This window comes from Amblyraja radiata, chromosome 8, assembly GCF_010909765.2.
Source record: "Amblyraja radiata isolate CabotCenter1 chromosome 8, sAmbRad1.1.pri, whole genome shotgun sequence".
Lineage (NCBI taxonomy): Eukaryota > Metazoa > Chordata > Chondrichthyes > Rajiformes > Rajidae > Amblyraja > Amblyraja radiata.
Genome location: NC_045963.1, coordinates 27,766,496 through 27,787,738, shown reverse-complemented (window position 1 = coordinate 27,787,738; position 21,243 = coordinate 27,766,496). Strand labels below are relative to the sequence as shown.

The 21,243-nt window shown below is 42.1% G+C and overlaps 1 protein-coding gene across 1 annotated transcript in view; it reads right to left on the bottom strand.

The window, feature by feature from the left end:
- fmn2 (formin 2) overlaps window positions 1-21,243 on the bottom strand; it is a 368,117-nt gene that overhangs the window by 187,070 nt on the left and 159,804 nt on the right. The window contains exon 13 of the mRNA XM_033026371.1: window positions 7,380-7,441. Within this exon, the coding sequence (XP_032882262.1) occupies window positions 7,380-7,441 (62 nt within the window). The remainder of the gene's footprint in view (window positions 1-7,379; window positions 7,442-21,243) is intronic.

The window sequence follows — 21,243 nt, the reverse complement described above, 5'->3', positions numbered from 1 at the left end:
AATGTCAGCGGGTGGTGAATCTGTGGAATTCTTTGCTACTGAAGTCTGTGGAGGCCAAGTCAATGGATATTTTTAAGGCAGACAGATAGATTCTTGATTAGTACGGGTGCCAGAGGTTAAGTGGAGAAGGCAGGAAAATTGGGTTAGGAGGGAAGATAGATCAGCCATAATTGAATGGCGGAATAGACTAGATGGGCCGAATGGCCTAATTCTTCTCCTATCACTTATGATCTTATGACTTATGATCTTAAAATACTAACTGGGATAAAAACATGCAATTTCCCTGGAACACGAGTCTCGAAACGTTTATTTATTTTTGGGATCGAAATGAACTTTAACGTTTTTATTTCTCACCTGCCTTCTCTAAAGAAATCAATGTTTTTTTTTTTTTAAAAAGGAGAGATTTATCAATTTCATAATTGAACACAAAATGAAGGATTAGCTCAGTGGGTCAGGCATCAGAATTTAGTTTAGAGATACAGCGTGGAAACAGGCCCTCGAAAAATTCTATAAGATTCGTCAGACATGATTTACCTTTCATAAATCCATGCTGACTTTGTCCAATGATTTCACCACTTTCCAAATGTGCTGCTATCCCATCTTTAATAACTGACTTTAGCAGTTTCCCCACTACCGATGTTAGACTAACTGGTCTGTAATTCCCCGTTTTCTCTCTCCCTCCCTTTTTAAAAAGTAGGGTTACATTAGCTACCTTCCAATCCTCAAGAACTACTCCAGAATCTAAAGAGTTTTGAAAAATTATCACTAATGCATCCACTATTTCTGGGGCTACTTCCTTAAGTACTCTGGGATGCAGCCGATCTGGCCCTGGGGATTTATCGGCCTTTAATCCATTCAATTTACCTAACACCACTTCCCGGCTAACCTGGATTTCACTCAGTTCCTCCATCTCATTTGACCCTCGGTCCACTGCTATTTGCGGCAGAATAATTAAGTCTTCCTTAGTGAAGACAGAACCAAAGTAGTTATTCAATTGGTCTGCCATGTCCTTGTCCCTGTACAAACTCCGTACAGACAGCTCGCATAGTCACGATCAAACCGCGGTCTCTGACTGCTGCTGCGTGTGGGAAAAGTTACATTTGTCTTCAACGTACATCTGCTACCGTAAAACAAACCAGTTCCTCAGGTGAAAGAGTACTAAGCAGGCTTTACATCATGTCTCAGCTTTACACTGGATGAAAAACTGGTTCCTTCATCTTCACACTTCTTCCTCCACCCACCTCCACCACCAAATATAAGGGATTTTTATTCCCACGATTAGCTGTTCTGCTTCACCCTCCCCTCAGATTAATGGAAAAGGCAAAGGGTCGATCACAACATTAAAAAAAAATGTAGACAGGTATAAGACAAGTTTAGAGGGATATGGGTCAAACACAGGCAGGTGGGACTGGTGTAGATGGAGCATGTTGGTCGGCTTAGGCAAGTTGGGCTTAAGGGCCCATTGACTCTACAGCACTATTTGACAAGTTTTCTCTCCTCCTTTTACTCACCAACCAGTAACAATAATGGAGGCTTATATGGGAACTTGCACAAATTATATGTTGTCTATCCAAATCATTCGAGCTTCAAAAGTATTTTTGAATGTTAAATTTATTGCAAAATCTATTGACATTTGAAAAGTTGTGGAAACCAGGATTCTAATGCAAAGGTGTTCTTCAATTGGCTCAATATTGGTCATAACGGAAACATGTTGGGATGGGGGATCCAACATTGCCATTTCATTTTTATTGATGCCTTCAGCACAGCAAGTATTCCAAACTGACCAGACCTTGCTTCACTTCCCCTTCCCCATTAATGTTTAAATTATTTCTCTGAAGGCATTTCCGACTGGTCCAAGATGCAGACAGCAATTGGGTACCTCAAGCCACGATCAGTCTAGACACGCTGCACGAGAAGGGCATGCAAACACAGCCCAGGTTATTCCCAAACTCCTCTCATACATTCTTTCCAGCAGCATTTGTTCAAAGAATTTGTGCATAAGATCATGGGGGGAATTGATACGGTGAATGCAAAAAGTATTTTACCCAGTAGACAGGAGTCATTAAGAACCAGTGGACATAGGATTAAGGTGAAAGGGAAAATATTTAATAGGAACCCGAGGGGTATCCTCTTCACTCCGAGAGTGGATGTGTATAGGGAATGAGCTGCTTAGTAGAGAGTTCAGACAGGCAAAATAACATTTAAAAGACACTTGGACAGATACATGGATAGGAAAGGTTTAGAGGAATGTGGACCAATTGCAGGCAAATGGGAGTAGCTTAGATGGGACATCTTGGTCAGCATGGCCTAGTTGGGCCAAAGGGTCTGTTTATGAGTATGATCCTCAGGGACTGTTTTTATCTATCCGAGTTTCAGGAGCACCAAGGCTCATTGTACCTCAGTATCAAATCATGTAACGTGAAGCAGAAATCCAACCCAAATCATTTCCATCTTAAAGATATAACACATCATTTTAAATTAGTTTAGTTTAGAGATACAACATGGAAATGGGCCCTTGGCCCACAGAGTCCATTTTTTTTTTTTACCAAAGCCAATTAACCTACAAACTGTACGTCTTTGGAGTGTGGGGAGGAAGCCGGAGCACCCAGGGAAAACCCACGCAGTCACAGGGAGAACGTACAAACTCCTTACAGACCGCACCGGGATTGAACCTAGGTTTCTGGTGCTGTAAGGCAGCAACTCTGCTATGGCACCATCGTGCTGCCACCATAACTTTTTATTTTGCACTAACATTGTTTCTTTTAAGTTATTTGTTTTTTATGTTTACTATATCGTCTCTCGAGTACTTTGTTTACAGGCCTGCGATACTGCGGCAAGTAAGAATTTCTTGTTCCATTTTGGGACAATTAAACTAGAGTTGATGAGAGTCAGCTTGCAGCAGTGCAGAGGTTAAGACGATTTGCGAGGATTATTGATTTATGGCAACAACAACAACAACAAAAAATCACTTGAAATCCAAAAGCAGATGATATGGGCCATGCCTTGACACAGTGTGTGGAGGAAGAGACAAGATAAATTGGCAATGTTCCCTCTCTCTGCATGGGCAGAGGACTCAGCTGTGCTCAGATTTACTAATGAAGTCCTGGCAGAAGGAGGAGTGTGGAGCATTGTCAAAAAGATGCAATTCTTATTCCTTTCACATAGTTAGTACTTGCAAAACTAACTCTGCTTCTCTCTTTAGACTTCAGACTTAACAGATGCAGTGGAAAACAAGCCCTTCGGCCCACCGAGTCTGTGCTGACCAGCGATCACCACGTACACTAACCGACACACACTTGGGACAATTTGACAACAACTGAAGCCACTTAACCTTCTGACCTGCACTTCTTTGGCGTGTGGGAGGAAACTGAAGTACCCAGAGGAAACCCACGTAGTTACAGGGAGAATGTACAGACAGCAGTCATAGTCATGATCGAACCCGGCTAAGGCAACAAATCTACAGCTGCGCCACCATGCCACCCTCATTGTAGCTGTAGATAGCTCATCTGCCAACAAATCCTTTGCTACTCTCTCCCACAGCAAGCTTGTGTCTCCAGAAGTGTGCATGTTTGACACAACAAGATGTCACTGGGCCTATCTCTCTCACTCACTCCAACCACTTGCCAACTCTCTGTCGTCTTGCACATTACGCTTCCACAAGTGCTCATCAATGCAACTTTTAAAATGTGGCAAGCATTTCAACTCCACCATCCTTTCTGCCGTAAACTTTAGACGAGTCTATGTGGTTCGGAGCTTATTTTGTGGTTGTGGTATTTAATAGCCTGATGGTTGTTGGGAAGAAGGTACTCCTGAACATGGATGTTGCAGTTTTCAGGCTCCTGTACCTTCTTTCCGAAACGAGAGCGTGTTCAAAGTTGGTGGTGTGGGTCTCTGATGATGCTGGCTGCCATTTTGAGGCAGCGACTCACATAGATTCCTTCGATGGTGGGGAGGTCAGTGCCCGTGATGGACGGGGCAGTGATCGCCAGTTTTTGCAATCTTCTTAGTTCCTGGGCGCCATGACCCCTTCCGCCAGCCCAATTAACCTACCTTGCTATGTGATTGTCCACTCTGGCAAGGAAGGGGGGTGGAGGGGTTCCTTTCTCTTCATTCTGTTTAGGCTCTCAATTTCATACACTTAATTAAATCTCCTCCTGCTCTCCCTTCTTTGTTCCATTTTGCCACTTGACTGCACTTTTATTAAGGCCTACAAAAGCGTTAACTTTGGCGAAGCTGCCACCTATTCTCCTCCCGTTGGGTATTCACTGCCACTCCTTTTCAGGACAAAGCTTTTCAAAACACATTCCTGTGCACAAATGTTTTAGGAACTCTAGTTATTCGAGAAAGTCACGTTTCCATTTTGTTTTTTAAAAGTGGTCGGAAAACACAGAAACTGTTGGTGCAGAAGTGACGGGTAGCTAACCTTTAATTCCTTATGATCAAAACCATTAATGTGCTGTCACAATAGGTCCATGGTGCAGCTCCAAAAACCCAAGGCTAAAGTGGTCAGTTCAGCTCAGCTCCCCACTCCAAGTTGAGCAAATGAACATGACTGCAGTCTTACACAAAATCAAATCATTGCTGAGGATTAAATAGAAAATGTTTACTCTTAATTAAGTAATCTTGGAGCTCATCAAGGACCCACACCACAAGACAAATGGTTGGCACAGTAGAGTTGCTGCCTTGCAGTGCCAGAGACCCGGGTTCAATCCTGACTATAGGCGCTGTCTGTATAGAGTTTGTACGTTCTCCCCATGACCGCGTGGGTTTTCTCTGGGTGTTCTGGTTTCCTCTCACACTCCAAAGAAGTATAGTTTTGTAGGTTAATTGGCTTTGGTAAAATTGTACATTGTCCCTAGTGTGTAGGATAGTGTGAGAGTACAGGGCGATTGCTGGTCAATATGGACTTGGTGGGCTGAAGGGCTTGTTTCTGACTTTTAGATCAGTCTAAAATCAAATCATACTAATCACTTCTGAGGATTGAATAGAAAACTTTCACTCTTTAATTAAGTAATCTTGGGTCGCATCATGGACCCACACCATAAGACATAGGAGCAGAATTAGGCCATTCGGCCCAAGGAATCTGAAAACTGTAATATTCAGTTTCAGGAACAACTTCTTCCCAACAATCATCAGGTTATTGAAAACTACGAACTTCAACTGAACTCCAAACTACAACCTGACTGGGTTGCACTGGAGACTTTGGGCTTGCTTTTGTTTTTTGCACTAGGTTGGGGTTTTTTTAGTTATTGTTTTTTGTGTGTATTATATTATTTATTGAGCAGCATGTTTATAAACCTGTTGTATGTAGAAATGTCATTGTTCCATTTAGGTGCATATGGCAATGGAACATTTGCAACAACCAGAGGACATAGGTTTAAGGTGACAGGGGAACGATTTAATACGAACATAAGGGGTAACTTAGTTTTTTTTTACACAAAGGGCGGGTGGGTATATGGAATCAGCTGCCAGAGCATGTAGTTGAGGCATGTACTATCGCAATGTTTAAGAATCATTTGGACTGGTACATGGTTAAGACAGGTTTAGAGGTACAAAGGCCAAAGGCAGGCAGGTGAGACCAGTGTAGATGGGACTTGTTAGTCGCTGAGGGTCAATTGGGCAGATGGACTGTTTCCACGCTGTATGACTCTATGAAAACACTTTACTCTAAAGTTTTCAACCTGTTCTTTACTTTATCCTTTAGGATAACCTCAAATAATGATTGCTACATGTAGTGACACCTCTGCTAACGCAATTGGGCCAGAGTTCGAGTTTGGTCTGAGTTCCAGGCCTCGGGTGACCTCTGCTGGAATTATTGCTGGATTGTCCAGGGAAGTGTAAGTAAAAATAGATCAGAAAGGACCTTAAATTAATATCTTGTTACCCTAAACATTATTCTGAAGCAATTTACTTTTTTTTTAAAGTAGCAAAATTTGTTGCGTGGGAATTGTATCAGGCTGTATCAACTTCCAGCATGTTACACAAATCAACTTGAAATAAAGATATTCAGTAAGAAAACCTTTAGTCAGAGTCGTAGTACAGCGAGGAAACAGCCATTTTGCCCAACTTCCCTTTGCCGACCAACATGCCCCATCCACACTAATAATAATAATAACTTTATTTATAAAGCACTTTAAACAACTGCAGTTGCCACAAAGTGCTGTACATGAGAACTCATGGACAAAATTTGGCGTATATCTTAATCCTATCCATGTACCTGTCTAAATGTTTCTTAAATGTTGCGATAGTAAGCGTCTCTACTACCTCCTCCTGCAGCTCGTTTTATACACCCACATAAAAAAGTTACCCCTCAGGTTTCTATTAAATCTTGAACTCTAAATTTTTTTCCTGTGGGATCCCACTTCTGAGCACAAATACACGGAGGCTCCCAGACATGGCTGTTGTTAGCACGCAACAACAGCTCTTCACTGTACCTCTGTACACGTGACAATAAACTCAACTCAACTTTGTGTCTATCTTCGATATAAACCAGCATCTTCAGTTCCTTCCTACACAGAATAGGAAAGCTTACACACTAAAGGGAGGTTTTTAAGAAAAATTTGGGAAGCAATGAGCGGAAAAATGTCTCAGAATACTTTCTGTTTTGCTTGCTTCTGCACAGGCCACAAGACAGTTCACGACTTTCAGCTTTTGAACTACACGCATACCAGAATTATATTGGGACCTAATACACGACATTTGGAGTGAAACCTAATATCATAATGTGCAATTGTGAAAAGTTGCCACTGGAAAAAGGATTGCGTTCAAAGTTCAGGCACCCATTTGTGCACCGAGCGATTTGCGAGGTCAGGCGTAATGCTCCCAATTTGGTCAGAAGTGCTGTGATGAATTAAACCTGAAAAATCTGTATCAAAATAGGTCAACACTGGATAAATGCTCAGTGGTGCCACTTAAATGGACCACGTCAAATCTGAACCTTTTGCTCATTTCCACAGGCTACAAACATTAACCTTTTCGCATTCCATAAAGCGTATGCATTTTAACTAACTTATTTCATACAACATGCTGCATTAACCTTACATCACTGAACTCAATGAAAGCATCGCAATTAAGATTTTGTCAACTGCAGCGAGAATGAAAGCAGAGCTAAAGTGTGGAAAAATGTTTTAACTTTGAATATCCTACTGCTATAGCATGAAGAATGTGCGGATAGAATCAGATTACCTTAAATATAGGATTGTTTTGGAATGAAACAGTAGCTCAGTTACAAAGCAAAATATGCATCCCAGGAATCAATTGCTACATAAACTAACATGCAGCTTTGAGCAATGGGGTTAAATGCCCTGTTCCTGACTGCTTGGATCCAAAAGATTGCGACCACGTTGTCGTCTTTTGTTCCTTTGGTTTGAAGTACTTACATTCTCGTACAAGGCTTGAAGGGTCTCCAGGTCAACCACCGAATTGTCCAAGTTCAGAACAGCTGTGGAGAAAAGGACAAAAAGGAAGAGCTGTCAAGATGATGACAGGTCAGTTGAGGGGGTTAAGGTCAACGGAACACAAAAGGTGCTCAATGGCTGTGGAGTTGACCCATCAGTCAGACTGGCTTAGGAGCTTGAGCCGCAGAAATGATTGGAATCGTGCTGTGGCAAGGGCGGCACAGCGGCAGTGTAGTTGCATCACACCGCCAGAGACCCAGATTCGATCCCGACTACGGGTGCTGGCTGTACTGACTTTGTATGTTCTCTCCATGTCCTGTGTGGGTTTTCGCCGGGATGTTCCAGTTTCCTCCCACACTCCAAACATGTACAGGTTTGAAGGTTGTTTGGCTTGGTAAATTTGTAATTTGATCCTAGTGTGTGAAGGATAGTGTTAATGTGCGGGGATCGCTGGTCGGCGCGGACTCGGTGGGCCGAAGGGCCTGTTTCCGTGGTGTATCTCTGAACTAAACTTGCAAAGCAAGAAACTGGTGGGGCCAGGTGTAACAACTGAAGATTTCCACCATGCACACACCCACACACCATTTCACAGCCAAAACTAAAGAGATCAGAGGAATGCCACAGACAAGGCTTCCCAAAGAATTAGAAATAGTCCAGGAATTAGAATGATCCCAGGAATGAATGGGTCAACATTTGATGAGAATTTGATGGCACTGGGCCTGTAGCCACTGGAAATCCGAAGGATGAGCGGAGACCTCATTGAAAATTACCAAATCGTGAAAGGCCTGAATAGAGTGGATGTGGAGAGGACCTTTCTATTAGTGGGAGAGTCTTAGACCAGAGGCCATAGCCTCAGAATAATAGGACATGCCTTTAGAAAGGAGATGGAGGAGTTTTAGTCAGAGGGTGGTGAATCTGTGGGATTCATTGCCAGACGGCTGTGGAGGCCAAGCCAATGGATACTTTTAAGACGGAAATTGACAGATTCGTGGTTAGTGTGGGTTTCGATTTATGGGGAGAAGGCAGGAGAATGGGGTTGAGGGGGAAAGATAATTCAGCCATGATTGAATGGCACAGACTTAATGGGTTGAATAACCTAATCCTGCTCCTGTCACTTATGAAACGCAACACCGTAACAACACACACGCATTCTCATCTCTGGTCCACGTCAAACACAAGTTGACTAATTCTCTACTGAATTTCAAAACCTTGGTGAGGGTCAAGTCCTCGGCACTCAAAGCTGACATTTTTAGTTCAGATTTTGAACATTTCGTTCCCTTTCCCACCGATTTGAACCAGGCTCGTTGGGAAGTCGGGACTTGTCACACAACCGCCCATTGTTAGTCCGATAACAGTCATGCCTGTGGAAATTGATATGTAAATGCTCAATTGGGGCATTGTCACCCAGCTACATTGCATTTGTCTGTGTGAGTGCAAATTAGACTACATGCATAGTGCGCCGGTTAAACAGTAGTAGTGGCATTATTTACCGTATCCTTGAACTTGCAAAACTTTATAACCTTGTTCAAGTGCTCAGCAGTCTGGTGAGCTGAATCTTGTACAATTACAATTATCCCAGCAATAGAGACTACTGGCATCATGATTGGCACAAGACATTGTGGGCTGAAGGGCCTGTTCCTGTGCTTAAACTAAACCATGCTGCCTGATATCTGAGCAACCTACTTTTCCATATGCAAGATACAAGCTGTTGAAGGAATGTGGGTCAGGCAGCATCTCAATAAGAAATAGTGAATATTTTGGGGTCAGAACCATTCTCCAGACCGCAACAGGGTCCGTGCCGGAAACATCACTCATCCATAGATGCTGTCTGACCTGCCGAGTTCTGAAAGCAGTTTGTTTTTATTCCTCTCAAGATTCCAACACGTGCAATCTCTTGTATCTCCTCTTCTCTTATATGTCGGGCGGCATCTGCAACTCCACAGTTTTGTTCAGAACAGTTGTCAAACCAAGTTGTGATACATCTCCAGATAGGATTAGTTACACATGACATGTAGATAAATTGAACAGCAAGGAAATAACCTGAACCTCCATCGTGTTCAGATTTTAGAGATGCAGCACGGAAACAGGCCCTTTGACCCACCGAGTCCATGCCAAAAATCGATCACACATTCACACTAGTTCTGTTATCCCACATTTGCATCCACTCGCTACACACTGGGGCTGATTTACAGAGGGCCAATTCATTTACAAACCCGCGTATCTTTGGGAAGTGGGAGGAAAGCGGAGCACATGGAAGAAGTCCACGCGGTCACAGAAAGAACGTGCAAACCCCACACATACAGCACCCAAGGTCAGGAATGAACCCGGGTGCTTATGCCACGAGGCAGCAGCTCTACCACATGCACCATTGTCAAGTCAAGTCAAGTCAAGTCAAGTTTATTTGTCACATACACATACGAGATGTGCAGTGAAATGAAAAGTGGCAATGCTCGCGGACTTTGTACAAAAAGACAAACAAACAAACAACCAAACAAACTACAAACAGAATGGAACATAATCACATATTCTTTTACATATTAAATATTGTGGGCGGAAGGAAAAAGGGGAAAAAACAGCAATTGTGCCACACACTCTGCTTTCAAATGTTTGCCCAAATCAGCTAGTTTCAGGATCATGATGAAAACAGAAGTATATTTGGAGGCAACACTGATACCATATTTTCAGATTGTCCATTATGAAGTACATCAAACATAGATGTACCATAACTATTAGTAATATGCAACATGCTTCAGAGTCTAATGGATTCAAAGTGAACCTAACCAGATATATTAATAATAACCCAGTGGGTTAGTAAATGGTGTAATATGACTATGTTTACAACATAGAATGGAAAAAAGCAATACGGAGCACATTAATTTTGCTAAAGACTCTGTATTAATCTGTTTTCAAACCAAAGAATTAAACCGCATTATTAGTAGAAAAAAAAGCAGGTTGTCGAGTACAACATACCGAACATGAAAGAGAAGGGGATATCCAACTGGGACAATGAATGGAAATCCCTTCCTGCAGCCTGACCTATTAGTTTAGTGGGTCAACCAAACCACATGAAATCAGGTAGGTGAGTGACTGCAGTGCAGTTTGTGCACTAATCTAGTCTCTGAGTTTATGGGAATACCGTTTTACTAGTAAACTGGCAATGTTCTTCAATGACTGAGAATAGAGCACAGGGTGGAAGATAGTTTTTAGTTTTAGAGATACAGCATGGAAACAGGTCCTTTGGCCACTGAGCACATGCCAACCATTGATCACCCGTACACTAGTTCTATCCTATGCATTAGGGGCAATTTCCAGAAGCCAATTAATCTACAAACGGACATGTCTTCGGAGTGTGGGAGGAATCCAGAGCACCCAGAGAAAACCTTCGCAGTCACAAGGAGCATGTACAAACTCCATTTAAAAGGTGTCCAATACACAAGCAAGCTAGAAAGATAAACTACCCTTTGATGCCCATCGACTTATTTTACCAGGATACTTTGATACGATCCCTGGTCAAATGCTGCCGATGTCAAGAGCAGTTAGCCTTACCGTTACTCCAGGTTTTGATCAAGGCTGAAACGAGATCTGGAGCCAAGTGCTCCTCACAACAACCAAATTGGGCAATTGTAAGTTAGTTGTTGTTGAGTAACTGCTTCTTGAAAATGTATTCTGGTTTAGGTTTATTGTTGTCACATGCAGCGAGGGATAGCGAAAATGTTTGCTTTGTATTCTACCCAAACCGATCAGATATACCATGCATTAATATGAGCAATGTGTAAAAATATGAGTAAGTCAAACGCAAATACAATAGACAAAGGATACAGAGTGACAAATATAGTTCTCAGCGTTGTAACACATCAGATCCTTCGACAAAGTCCAATGTCCTCATCAGGGTCGAGGTGAATCAGACAGTACCCTAGCTAATGGAAGTACCATTCAGAAGCCTGATAACAGAGGGGAAGAAGTTCTTCCTGGGTTTAGTGGCGTATGCCTTCAAGCTTCTACACTTCTGCCAGATGGGAGCAGGGAAGAGAAGGAATGACCAGGATGGGATGTGTCTTTGATGATGTTGGCTGCTATTCCAAGTCAGTATGAAGTATAGATGGAGTCAATGGTCTGTGTGATGGACTAGGCTACATCTAAAAATGCACTGCAATTTCTTGAGCTCTTGTTTTCCATCAATTTGTTGATGATTGAAAGTAGACAGATTAAATAACGATTACCTAAATTGGATTTCAGCTAAGCAATTTTCCACATTGTCTTGTGGATGCCAATGTTGTAATTTTACCTCAACGACTTGACTCGAGGTGCAGCTAGTTCCAGAATGCAAGTTTTCAGCAATGAAGCTTGGGACACTGGTCTCAGATTTCACTGTAATCAGTGCTCTTAGCAGTTTCTTGATATCACGTTGAGTTAATTGAATTGGATGAAGACAGGCTTTTGTGCTGATGGGGATCTCGAGAGGAAGCTGAGATGGGTCATTAATTCAGCACTTCTGGCTGAATGGGATTGCAAATGCTTCACGTTTGTCTTTCGCACTTAGATGCTAGGCGGCATTCCATTGTTGAGAGGAGAAATTTTGCACCTCCTACCTACGGCTACTTGTCCGTGGCGCCAAAGCCAGCCTCTCTCTACATGCTGGTCTCAGAAGTAGATCTGCTATCATTCATTACAATCGCTCCACTCTTTTAAACCTCAACTCCAACTCTGTACATTGTGGACAGCTTGATTGTAATCATGTGCAGTCCTTCTGCTGGCTGGATAGCACAAAACAAAAAGCTTTTTCACTGCACCTCTGTGACAATAAGAAAGTAATCTAAACTATAAAATATTTGTTTTCTTCACATGCCTGCTGCCTGACACTGCATTTCCACTGTTCTTTGTAAGGTCGATGGTGCATCAAAGAAATAGATGCTTATCTACTTTCCAAGTGGTAAGATGCACAATTGACCATGGCAGCATTGTTATTTTGCCATGTGAAGCAGATGTGCCAAATGGACATTGAGCCACGAGGTGGGAGCCACATTACCATCTCAGAATTTGGCGGCTGGAGGCATGTCGAGTTTGTAGGAAGGATCTGCAGATGCTGGTTTAAACTGAAGATAGACAATAAAAGCTGGAGTCACTCAGCGGGCCAGGCTACATCACTGGAGAGAAGGAATGGGTGACATTTTGGGTCGAGGCCCTTCTTCAGACTGGTGAACTCTGAAGAAGGGTCGCGACCCGAAGCGTTACCCATTCCTTCTCTCCAGAGATGCTGACTGTCCCGCTGAGTTACTCCAGCTTTTTGTGTCTATCTTCAGCATGTCTAATGTTATTTCCTTGCTGATGGAACAGAGATAAAGTCCACATGTTGGAACCCTACAGCAAGTACTTGGAAGGCAACAATTTGGGATGGAGTTGGTCTGGAGTTATACATGGACCGTACCAGAAAAGGATGACAGATCAGGCAACTGAGCCATCCTCGCACCAACTGGAGAGCGGTCTTGACATACCATCTACCTCATGGAGACCCTCGGACTATCTTTAATTTAACCCCGCACTAAACATTATTCCCTTTATTGTGTATCTGTGGATCACTGTGGATGGCTCAATTGTAATCATGTACAGTCTTTCCACCGACTGGTTAGCACGCAACAAGAGTTACACTGTACCTCAGTACACGTGACAATAAACTAAACTAGATTTCCTCCCCATCAGGATATTTGAGCTGAATGGGTAACTCAGTGTTCCCAAGTATTCCTTAAAAGTTTAAGGGTTAATTTGTATTCTTCCAAACTATTGCAGTAATCAACATTAATGATCAAGACTGCTCATTCAACCTTTGGAGATGGCTCCAGGTAGAACAATCAGTATTACAGACAATGCAAAAGTAGACAATTAATACAGATTTCTTGGTAAATCACTGAGCAGGATGTAGCTGGGAAGATGAATGCTGCCATCTGGAGTACACTTCCTCAGTACTGCAAGATTTTAGATTAAGATTGCACACACACACATCTTCATTAGTTTTAGGTTTATTATTGTCCTGGTGTACTTAGGTGTACCGAGATAGCGAAAAGCATTTTCAGTCACAGATTAGAGTTGAAATAAAATTTGCACCAATATTTGTTTCAAGATGTAATATCTTAAAGAAATAAGAATTACACAGAAATATCACTTCAGCCACTTCAGGATATTTTCCAAATATTAATCTTCTGCTATATTACTTGTTATCCCTCAAACTGTGGACAACTTCATTGTAATCATGTATTGTCTTTCTGCTGACTGGATAGCATGCAACAAAAAAGCTTTTCACTGTACCTTGATACACATGACAATTAACGAAACTATTCCATCCTGGAATACACACAACATAAATTGCAATGCAGAGAATGTTACTGAACCAAGTACAAACCTCAGTGGTATTGCTAGCCACTTTAAAATAGTCTGCTGTTTACTATCTTGCCGTTATTATGCAGTACAACATAATGTGCCCCTCTGCCCACATAATGCCAGACCCACTACCAACCATTATAACTCACCGGATATCAGGGAGCTCAAGAAGCAGGGACCTAACTTAAAGTGGCAAAGTATTGTCCCACCATTGCCATTTGAACTTCTGTACCAGTTCTTCTCACCATGGCCTCTGCCCTGTAAATTACTCAATTGTTAAGGCCCTTGAACTACGGGTCATAGTTCCTGGAGATAAAGGTTTTTCAATTTGGAGTATGGTGAGCAGTTTTGGGCCCCATATCTGAGGAAGGATGTTCTGGCACTGGAGAGGGTCCAGAGGAGATTTACGGGAATGATCATAGGAATGATTGGGTTAACATAGGATGAGCATTTGATGACACTAAGCCTGTTCTCTGGAGTTTAGAAGGGTGAAGGGGGGAGCTCATTGAAACTTACCGAATAGTGAAAGGCATGGATAGAGTGGATGTGGAAAGGATGTTTCCACGAGTGAGAGAGTCTAGGACCAGAGGGCCTAGCCTCAGAATAAACGGATGTACCTTTGGAAAGATGAGGAGGAATTTCTTTGGTCAGAGGGTGGTGAATCTGGAATTCATTGCCACAGATGGCTGTAGAGGCCAAATCATTGGGCATTTTTAAGGGGGAGATTGACAGACACTTGATTGATTTGGGTGTCAAAGGTTATGAGGAGAAGGCAGGAGAATGGGGTGGAAAGGGAATGATAGATCAGCCATGATTGAATGGCAGAGTAGACTCGATAGTCCAAAAGGTCTACTTCCACTCCTATGACTTACGAACATGAAATGAGAAGCATCTTTACACAGAAGGTTTTGAATTCCAAGAATTTTCAAAAGCAGATGGTTGTGTTGTTGAGTATATTCTGAATATCCTTCTATAAGATAGGGTACATTCCAATTCAGCTCTACCACATTGCAGACATTGGACTTTGTTGGTGGAATAATGCTGAGAACGATATTCTGCACTCTTTTCCTTTGCTTTAGTCATTGTACTTGAGTTTGGCTTGATTGATTGTATCTATATATCTGATTTAATTGGAGAGCATGGAAAACAAAGTATTTCACTGTACATGTGACTAATAATAAACCTAATTAGGTTTCTGGCCTGTTGATGGAATCAGAGGACATGGGAATCTAGGTAGAATTAATCCAACAACATTGATTTAGGTGGCTTCTGCCTCAGAATTTAGCAATGTTACAAAATTTTGAGATTTTAAAAATCAAGTCTGTAATTTATCCCATCAGATAAAGCATAAAAATAAGTTTAATTTGACATCTAATTCACTTTCATATCTCAAGTATTTAAAAAGTTATGGCCATTTTCATACTCGGAAATGAGCATCTTGTTCCCTATTGATTTTCTATGGACATAACAAAAAAGTTGTGATCGTGAACAGTCAAAAGCCCATAACTTTCTTAAAAATTAAGAGAACTGAATGAAATTTTCAGTTATCATAGATTGAAGTATTCTGAAACAAATATAAAATAATCTTACTTGGATGACCTGAAATTAAAGCATATAATTAGTTAGTTACCTAATTGTAGCTAATTTCAGACTTCAATTACTAGATCTAAACATCTATCTATTTCTTAATAAATGATTAACATTTTTAAATAGCCTAAATGTCCAAATAATATTCACAAATAATTCACAATAAAACATGATTTTTAAATCTCATTTACATTAATTTATAGGCCAAATGGAAGGAATTCAGTGTTCAATTGCTGTAAATAAATGCCCATTTAAATCAGCTTTCCAGTGGGTCCCTGTGGAACGCGCTGGTTTAGAACGTTCACATTGCGGTAGATTTGTGCCTCAAATGCCCAGAAAAATACTGCGCGATATAATGGGCCCAAATTGAGCTACTCGCAATATTAAATTTTGTATAAAGGGATCTTTAGAAGCCCTTTTGAATGTAAAAATATACAGCATACCTTCTGCTATTTTCTTTATGAGACCCTGCGGTTGATGACGGTCGCGGGTTTAAAGATTGATTTTTAAACTACTATAACTATTATTCAAGGCCTTTAAACCTAATAATAGCTTTTGCGACGGGGTCTTCCAGCGATTTTTCGTTAATAATTAACTAGGCTGAACATTTTCGATTGGAACAGCTTAGAGAAAATCGCGTTTTAAACCCGCCCCCTCTAAACGGCGCCAAAATCGCGCACAGCCTCAGCAGCAGATCTTCAACGACGCTTCAGGTAGGCTTTGCAACATACCTACAGAATTGGTGCATTGACAGCTCCTGCTCTATTTCTTACCCTCTCACCTGAATTGAGATGTCAAATTAACAAGGACACTCAATTAATTCAGATCAGTTACTGGCACCACAGCAGTTTGTTGCTTTAAAGTACATTTAGGATTGCCTCCATTTTGTTTAGAAAAAAAGGCAACGTGAAGAATTGTACAGTAATCTCATACTACACAAGACTTGACAAAAATGCCAACTGCTATCAAAGGCTCCAACCCCTTGTGTACAAGGAGTAGAGTCCGAGGCAGTTTAGTTTAGTTTAGTTTAGTTTAGGGGATGCATCACAGAAACAGGCCCTTTGGCCGTGCCAACCAACAATAGCCGTACGCTAGCACTATGCTACACACTAGGGATAATTTACATCGAAGTCAATAAACCTATAAACCTGTATGTCTTAAGTGCGGGAGGAAACCAGAGCACCTGGAAAAAACCCATGTGTCACAGGGAGAATGAATAAACTCCGTACATACATCACCCGTAGTCAGGATGGAACCCTGGTCTCTGGTGCAGTAAGGCAGTAACTTGGCTGCTGTACCACTATGCTGTGTTTAAATAAAATAATATTCATACACAGATAAAATTCAAATAAATACAACTCCCTATAAAAAATCTCCCACTGCAGTTTATAATGTAATAAATTCTTGCCATCATATCACTCGCTTTGGCTGCATGCCAAACTCATTTGAGTAATTTGTTAGTTCCTAATAGTGTAGAAGCTTTCACTTCACTGCAGATAATGGCCTTAAAGTCAAATAATTCATTCCACTTCAAAGCAATCATAGGTCACGGCAACATCACTGTGCAAGAATTATGACCAATTTTCAAAACCCACTCCTCTCGGTAGAGGTCAAAGAGAGCTCCTTTGATGGTAACTTTACAACATGCAACATTGCAAATAACTCAACGCACTGTGATTCTTTCCACATCCGTTTTTTACTCAGACCAAGTCCAGTCTAATGAGAAGCTGGAGTAACTCAGCGGGACAGGCAGCATCTCTGGAGAGAAGGAATGGGTGACGCTTCGGGTCGAGAACCTTCTTCAGACTCAAGACAGAGAAGTCTCCATTTCTGACAGCTGCAAGATTCCTGCATAACAAACTTCCAATTTATTGCACTGCTGATCACATTTACACTGGGACACCAAAAACAGACTGGGGGATATCGAAAATCAGATGACATAGGTTTAAGGAGAGAGGGAAAAGATCTTAACCTAACATAGGAACCCGAGGGATAACCTTTTCCTCACAGAAGTTGGTGGGTATATGGAACGAGGGCATCAGTGTGACAACAATAGAGTTGCTGCCTTACAGCACCAGAGATCTCGACTACGGGTGCAGTCTGTACATTCTCCCTGCGATCGCGTAGGTTTTCTCAGGGTGCTCCAGTTTTCTCCCGCACTTCAAAACGGGCAGGTTGGTAGGTTAAATGGCTTCTGTAAATTGTCACTAACGTGTTGGATAGTGCTAGTGTACACTGGTTGGCACAATCTCGCTGGGTTTAAGGGCCTATTTACTCACTGTATCTCTAACTCTTGACTTTACTTTAGGTAAAGTAAAGACTAAAGAGCTGCCAGAGGAAGCAGTTGAGGCAGGTACTCAACATTTAAAAGACATTTCCAAGGTAAACAACATTTAAAGCAAACTGGGTACAACTCGGCAACTTCCCAAAGAGTTGAGGGCCTGTCCCACTTACGCGACCTTGGCTCGCAAATTATGCGACCTCGTGGTCACTTGAGGCGTACGGGCACCGTAAGGCCGCGCGGGGCCGGTCCCACTTAGAAGCGCGGAGGGGTATGGAGTTGTGCGGGGCTGGTCCCGACATCGCGCGGGGCTCCAAAATTCCTGCAGTGACCGAAATCTTCGCGCACCAACGGCCTGTCGGCCCGCGTACGCATGGAGGCGCATTGCGGTGGTACACAGTGTCTTGACGTCGTACGCAGTGTCTTGATGGCGTACGCCTAGCGCATGGCATTGCGTGATGACGACACCGCCCATCGTGACGTTGCGTGATGACCTCACCGCCCGACGCCCACATTCAGTCGGCCTGCCTCCTGCCCAGCTGATTTGTAAGCATGACGTAAATGACGTCACGCGCAAACTTAGCGCGAACTCCACTTCCGGTTGGTCGCGCCAAACGCACGCAAATGCATGCAATTGGGACAGGCCCTTTACACACTGAGCATCAAGAACTGCAGACAGGAGCCACATTAACTTTGCAAGATATTCAAGACAGCAACCCGATATGGGGTTAATCTAAAACAGTTGTTAAGATCTGGAAATTTCATCAACTGCTCCGATTTGTTAAAAAAAGATAGCTGCTGAGTTTTAACAAGTGATACCTGCATTGCCAAAATGTAAAACATTACAGCACCTCCACTTTCAACACCCATACCTTGGCCTCTGGTTTCCGATTGTGTATTTCCGGTTGATGGCAAAAGAGAGGGGGTGGCGGTGGGGCGGTGGGGCGGTGGGGGGGGGGGGGGGGGGGGGGGGAGGTGGTGGTCATTGGTACAAGCATGGAATGAATGGGAAAACTGGAGAGAAAAGGAAGGCTAGGTGAGCAAGACACTAAATGGACAAGAATGGTTGATTGTTGAGGGCACAAGTAGAAGCAGCTTTCTTTGTGTTATGGTGAAAAAGTACAACCAGTGAGACATCAAGTGGAAGTAGAACAAGGCCTTTAGTTTTGTTTATAGTCACGTGTATCGAGGTACAGGGAAAAACTTTTTTGTTGCGTGCTATCTGGTCAGCTGAAAGACTATATGTGATTATATCAAGCCGTCCACAGTGTATAGATACAAGATAAAATAAATAACATTTAGTGCAAAATAAAGTCCAGTGAAGTCCGATAATGGAAAGTCCAAGGGTCTCCAATGAGGTAGGTGGTAGGTTACGACCACTCTTTATTTGTTGCCTGATGACACTGAAAAATATCCCTGAAACTGGAGGTGTACATTTTCACACTTCGGTATTTCTTGCTTGATGGGAGAGGGAAGATGAGGAAATTACAGGGGCGAGACTCGTCCTTGATTATGCTGGTGGCCTTGCCGAGACAGCCTGAGGTGTAATTGGAGTCAATAGAAGGGAGGTTGGTTTGTGTGATGGTCTGGGCTGCGTCAACAATTCTCTGCAATTTCACGCGGTCTTGGAAGGAGCTGCTCCCAAAGCAAGCTGTGATGCGTCCTGATAAAATGTTCTCTATGGTGCATCTGCAGAAGTTGGTGGGGGACATGCTGAACCTACTAACATAGTCCGTGTCTAACAGTGGGCACAATTGAGGGCTGCTGGTTAAATTATGTTTTGTTAAAGTATCCATTCTTCCCCTTATTACAACATCTTGCCTATTAGCTCATATCTGGCGCTATCAGTAAAACTAAAAGTGATTGAATGGGTAGCAAGGCTGTTTACACTAAACACATTAGCTCTGGCTCCAGTAACACATTTAGCTCATTGCAAATCTTTCCAAGTGCTAAAGTAAAATAAATGATGCCATGGAACTTGTGCAATAACTGTGTCAATAATGGGACCTAAATGCCGAAGTATGATCTTTAAAATTTAAATTAAGGAAAATCGTTCCTTTAGGAATACGACACTCATTTGGTTAAATTGCTATTAATTAAACTCAGATGCTGCTATGGCAGAACTTCATAACACAATTCTGATCTAAACCATTATGTCACAGAAACAGTATTTTAATCATTCACACCGAACTTGTGACAGACCTTTTTATTGGGGAAATCTTCTTAAGTTCATAAGTTATTGGAGCAGAATTAGGCCATTCTGCCCATCAAGTCTACACTGCCATTCAATCTATCTTTCCCTCTCAACTCCATTCTACTGCCTTCTCCCCATAAGGCCTAACACCCTTACTAATCAAGAATCTGTCAATCTGCACCTTAAAAATACCCAATAACTTGGCTTCCACAACCACCTATGGCAATAAATTCCACAGACTCACCACCCTCTGACTAAATAAATTCCTCCTCATCTCCTTTCTCAAGGTATGGCCTTTTATTCAGAGGCTATGGCCTCTGGTCCTATAGTCTCCCTCAAGTGGAAACATCCTCTCCATATCCACTCTATCCAGGCCTTTCACTATTCACTACATCTTGTAAGCAATGGTAACCCCTAGAACTAATCGGTTCAGTCCTTGAGGAAGAAGTGAACTCACCGTAAATAAATTTACTCTTCCTTTTCAGTAACATATCAATGGATTGTCTTCACACCTGTGGAACTAAGTTCTAGTCACCCTTGTACAGCTTTCCTTTGTTGAAAGAAAAAGGCAGGAAATAGAAAGAACACTCGTCCAAGTTCTCTGCAGTGATAAATGAGAAATGGGTTCCCTCTTGAATGAAATAAGAGGAGGTTAAAGGCAGCAGAGGAAGGCTTGTGGCTATTGTGGTTTTAAATTGTGGGTTCCATTCAAAATCAATTGAAAAGATCAAAGCCTGTCATCTACCCCAACCAAGCTCAAGAAAAAAAGCCGATATTAATCCCTGCAATGCAGTCGAGCACTGAAATCGGCCCAGAACACCCAGTTTCTGATAAGGAATCAATTAGATTCGAGCATCTCCAGTTCCTTGTGTATTCAATTATAAATATTAATTGCTGTTCTTCTCTCCACAGATGCTGCTTGACCTTAATATTTTGGTGTTGCAGCAGTAGAGTTGTCTTCCTCATTGGAGACCTTCGTACTATCTCTAATCAGACTTGACTTTACCTTGCACTAAACATTTTTATCTTGCACTAAACATCATACTTTTTATCCTCTATCTGTACACTGTGGACAGCTTGATTGTAACTATGCATAGTCCTTTCGCTGAGTGTGTGTCACACAAAAGATTTTCACTGTACCTCAGTACACGCAATAATAATAGACTAAACTAAATTCCACACGGAGAAGGCCAAAGGTCAGCATCAAACCTGGGTTTTTGGCACCGTGAGGCAGCAGCGTGACCAGCTGCATCATTGTGCCACCCAAATATCTGCAATTTCTGTTTATGCATCTGTTTATTTTCTTGCTTGCACTGCCTTGATAGTACTTATGAATGTTCCGATTTGCCAGGACAGCATGAAACAAAGCTTTTCATTGTATCTCAGTGCACGTGACAATAAACTAATGATAA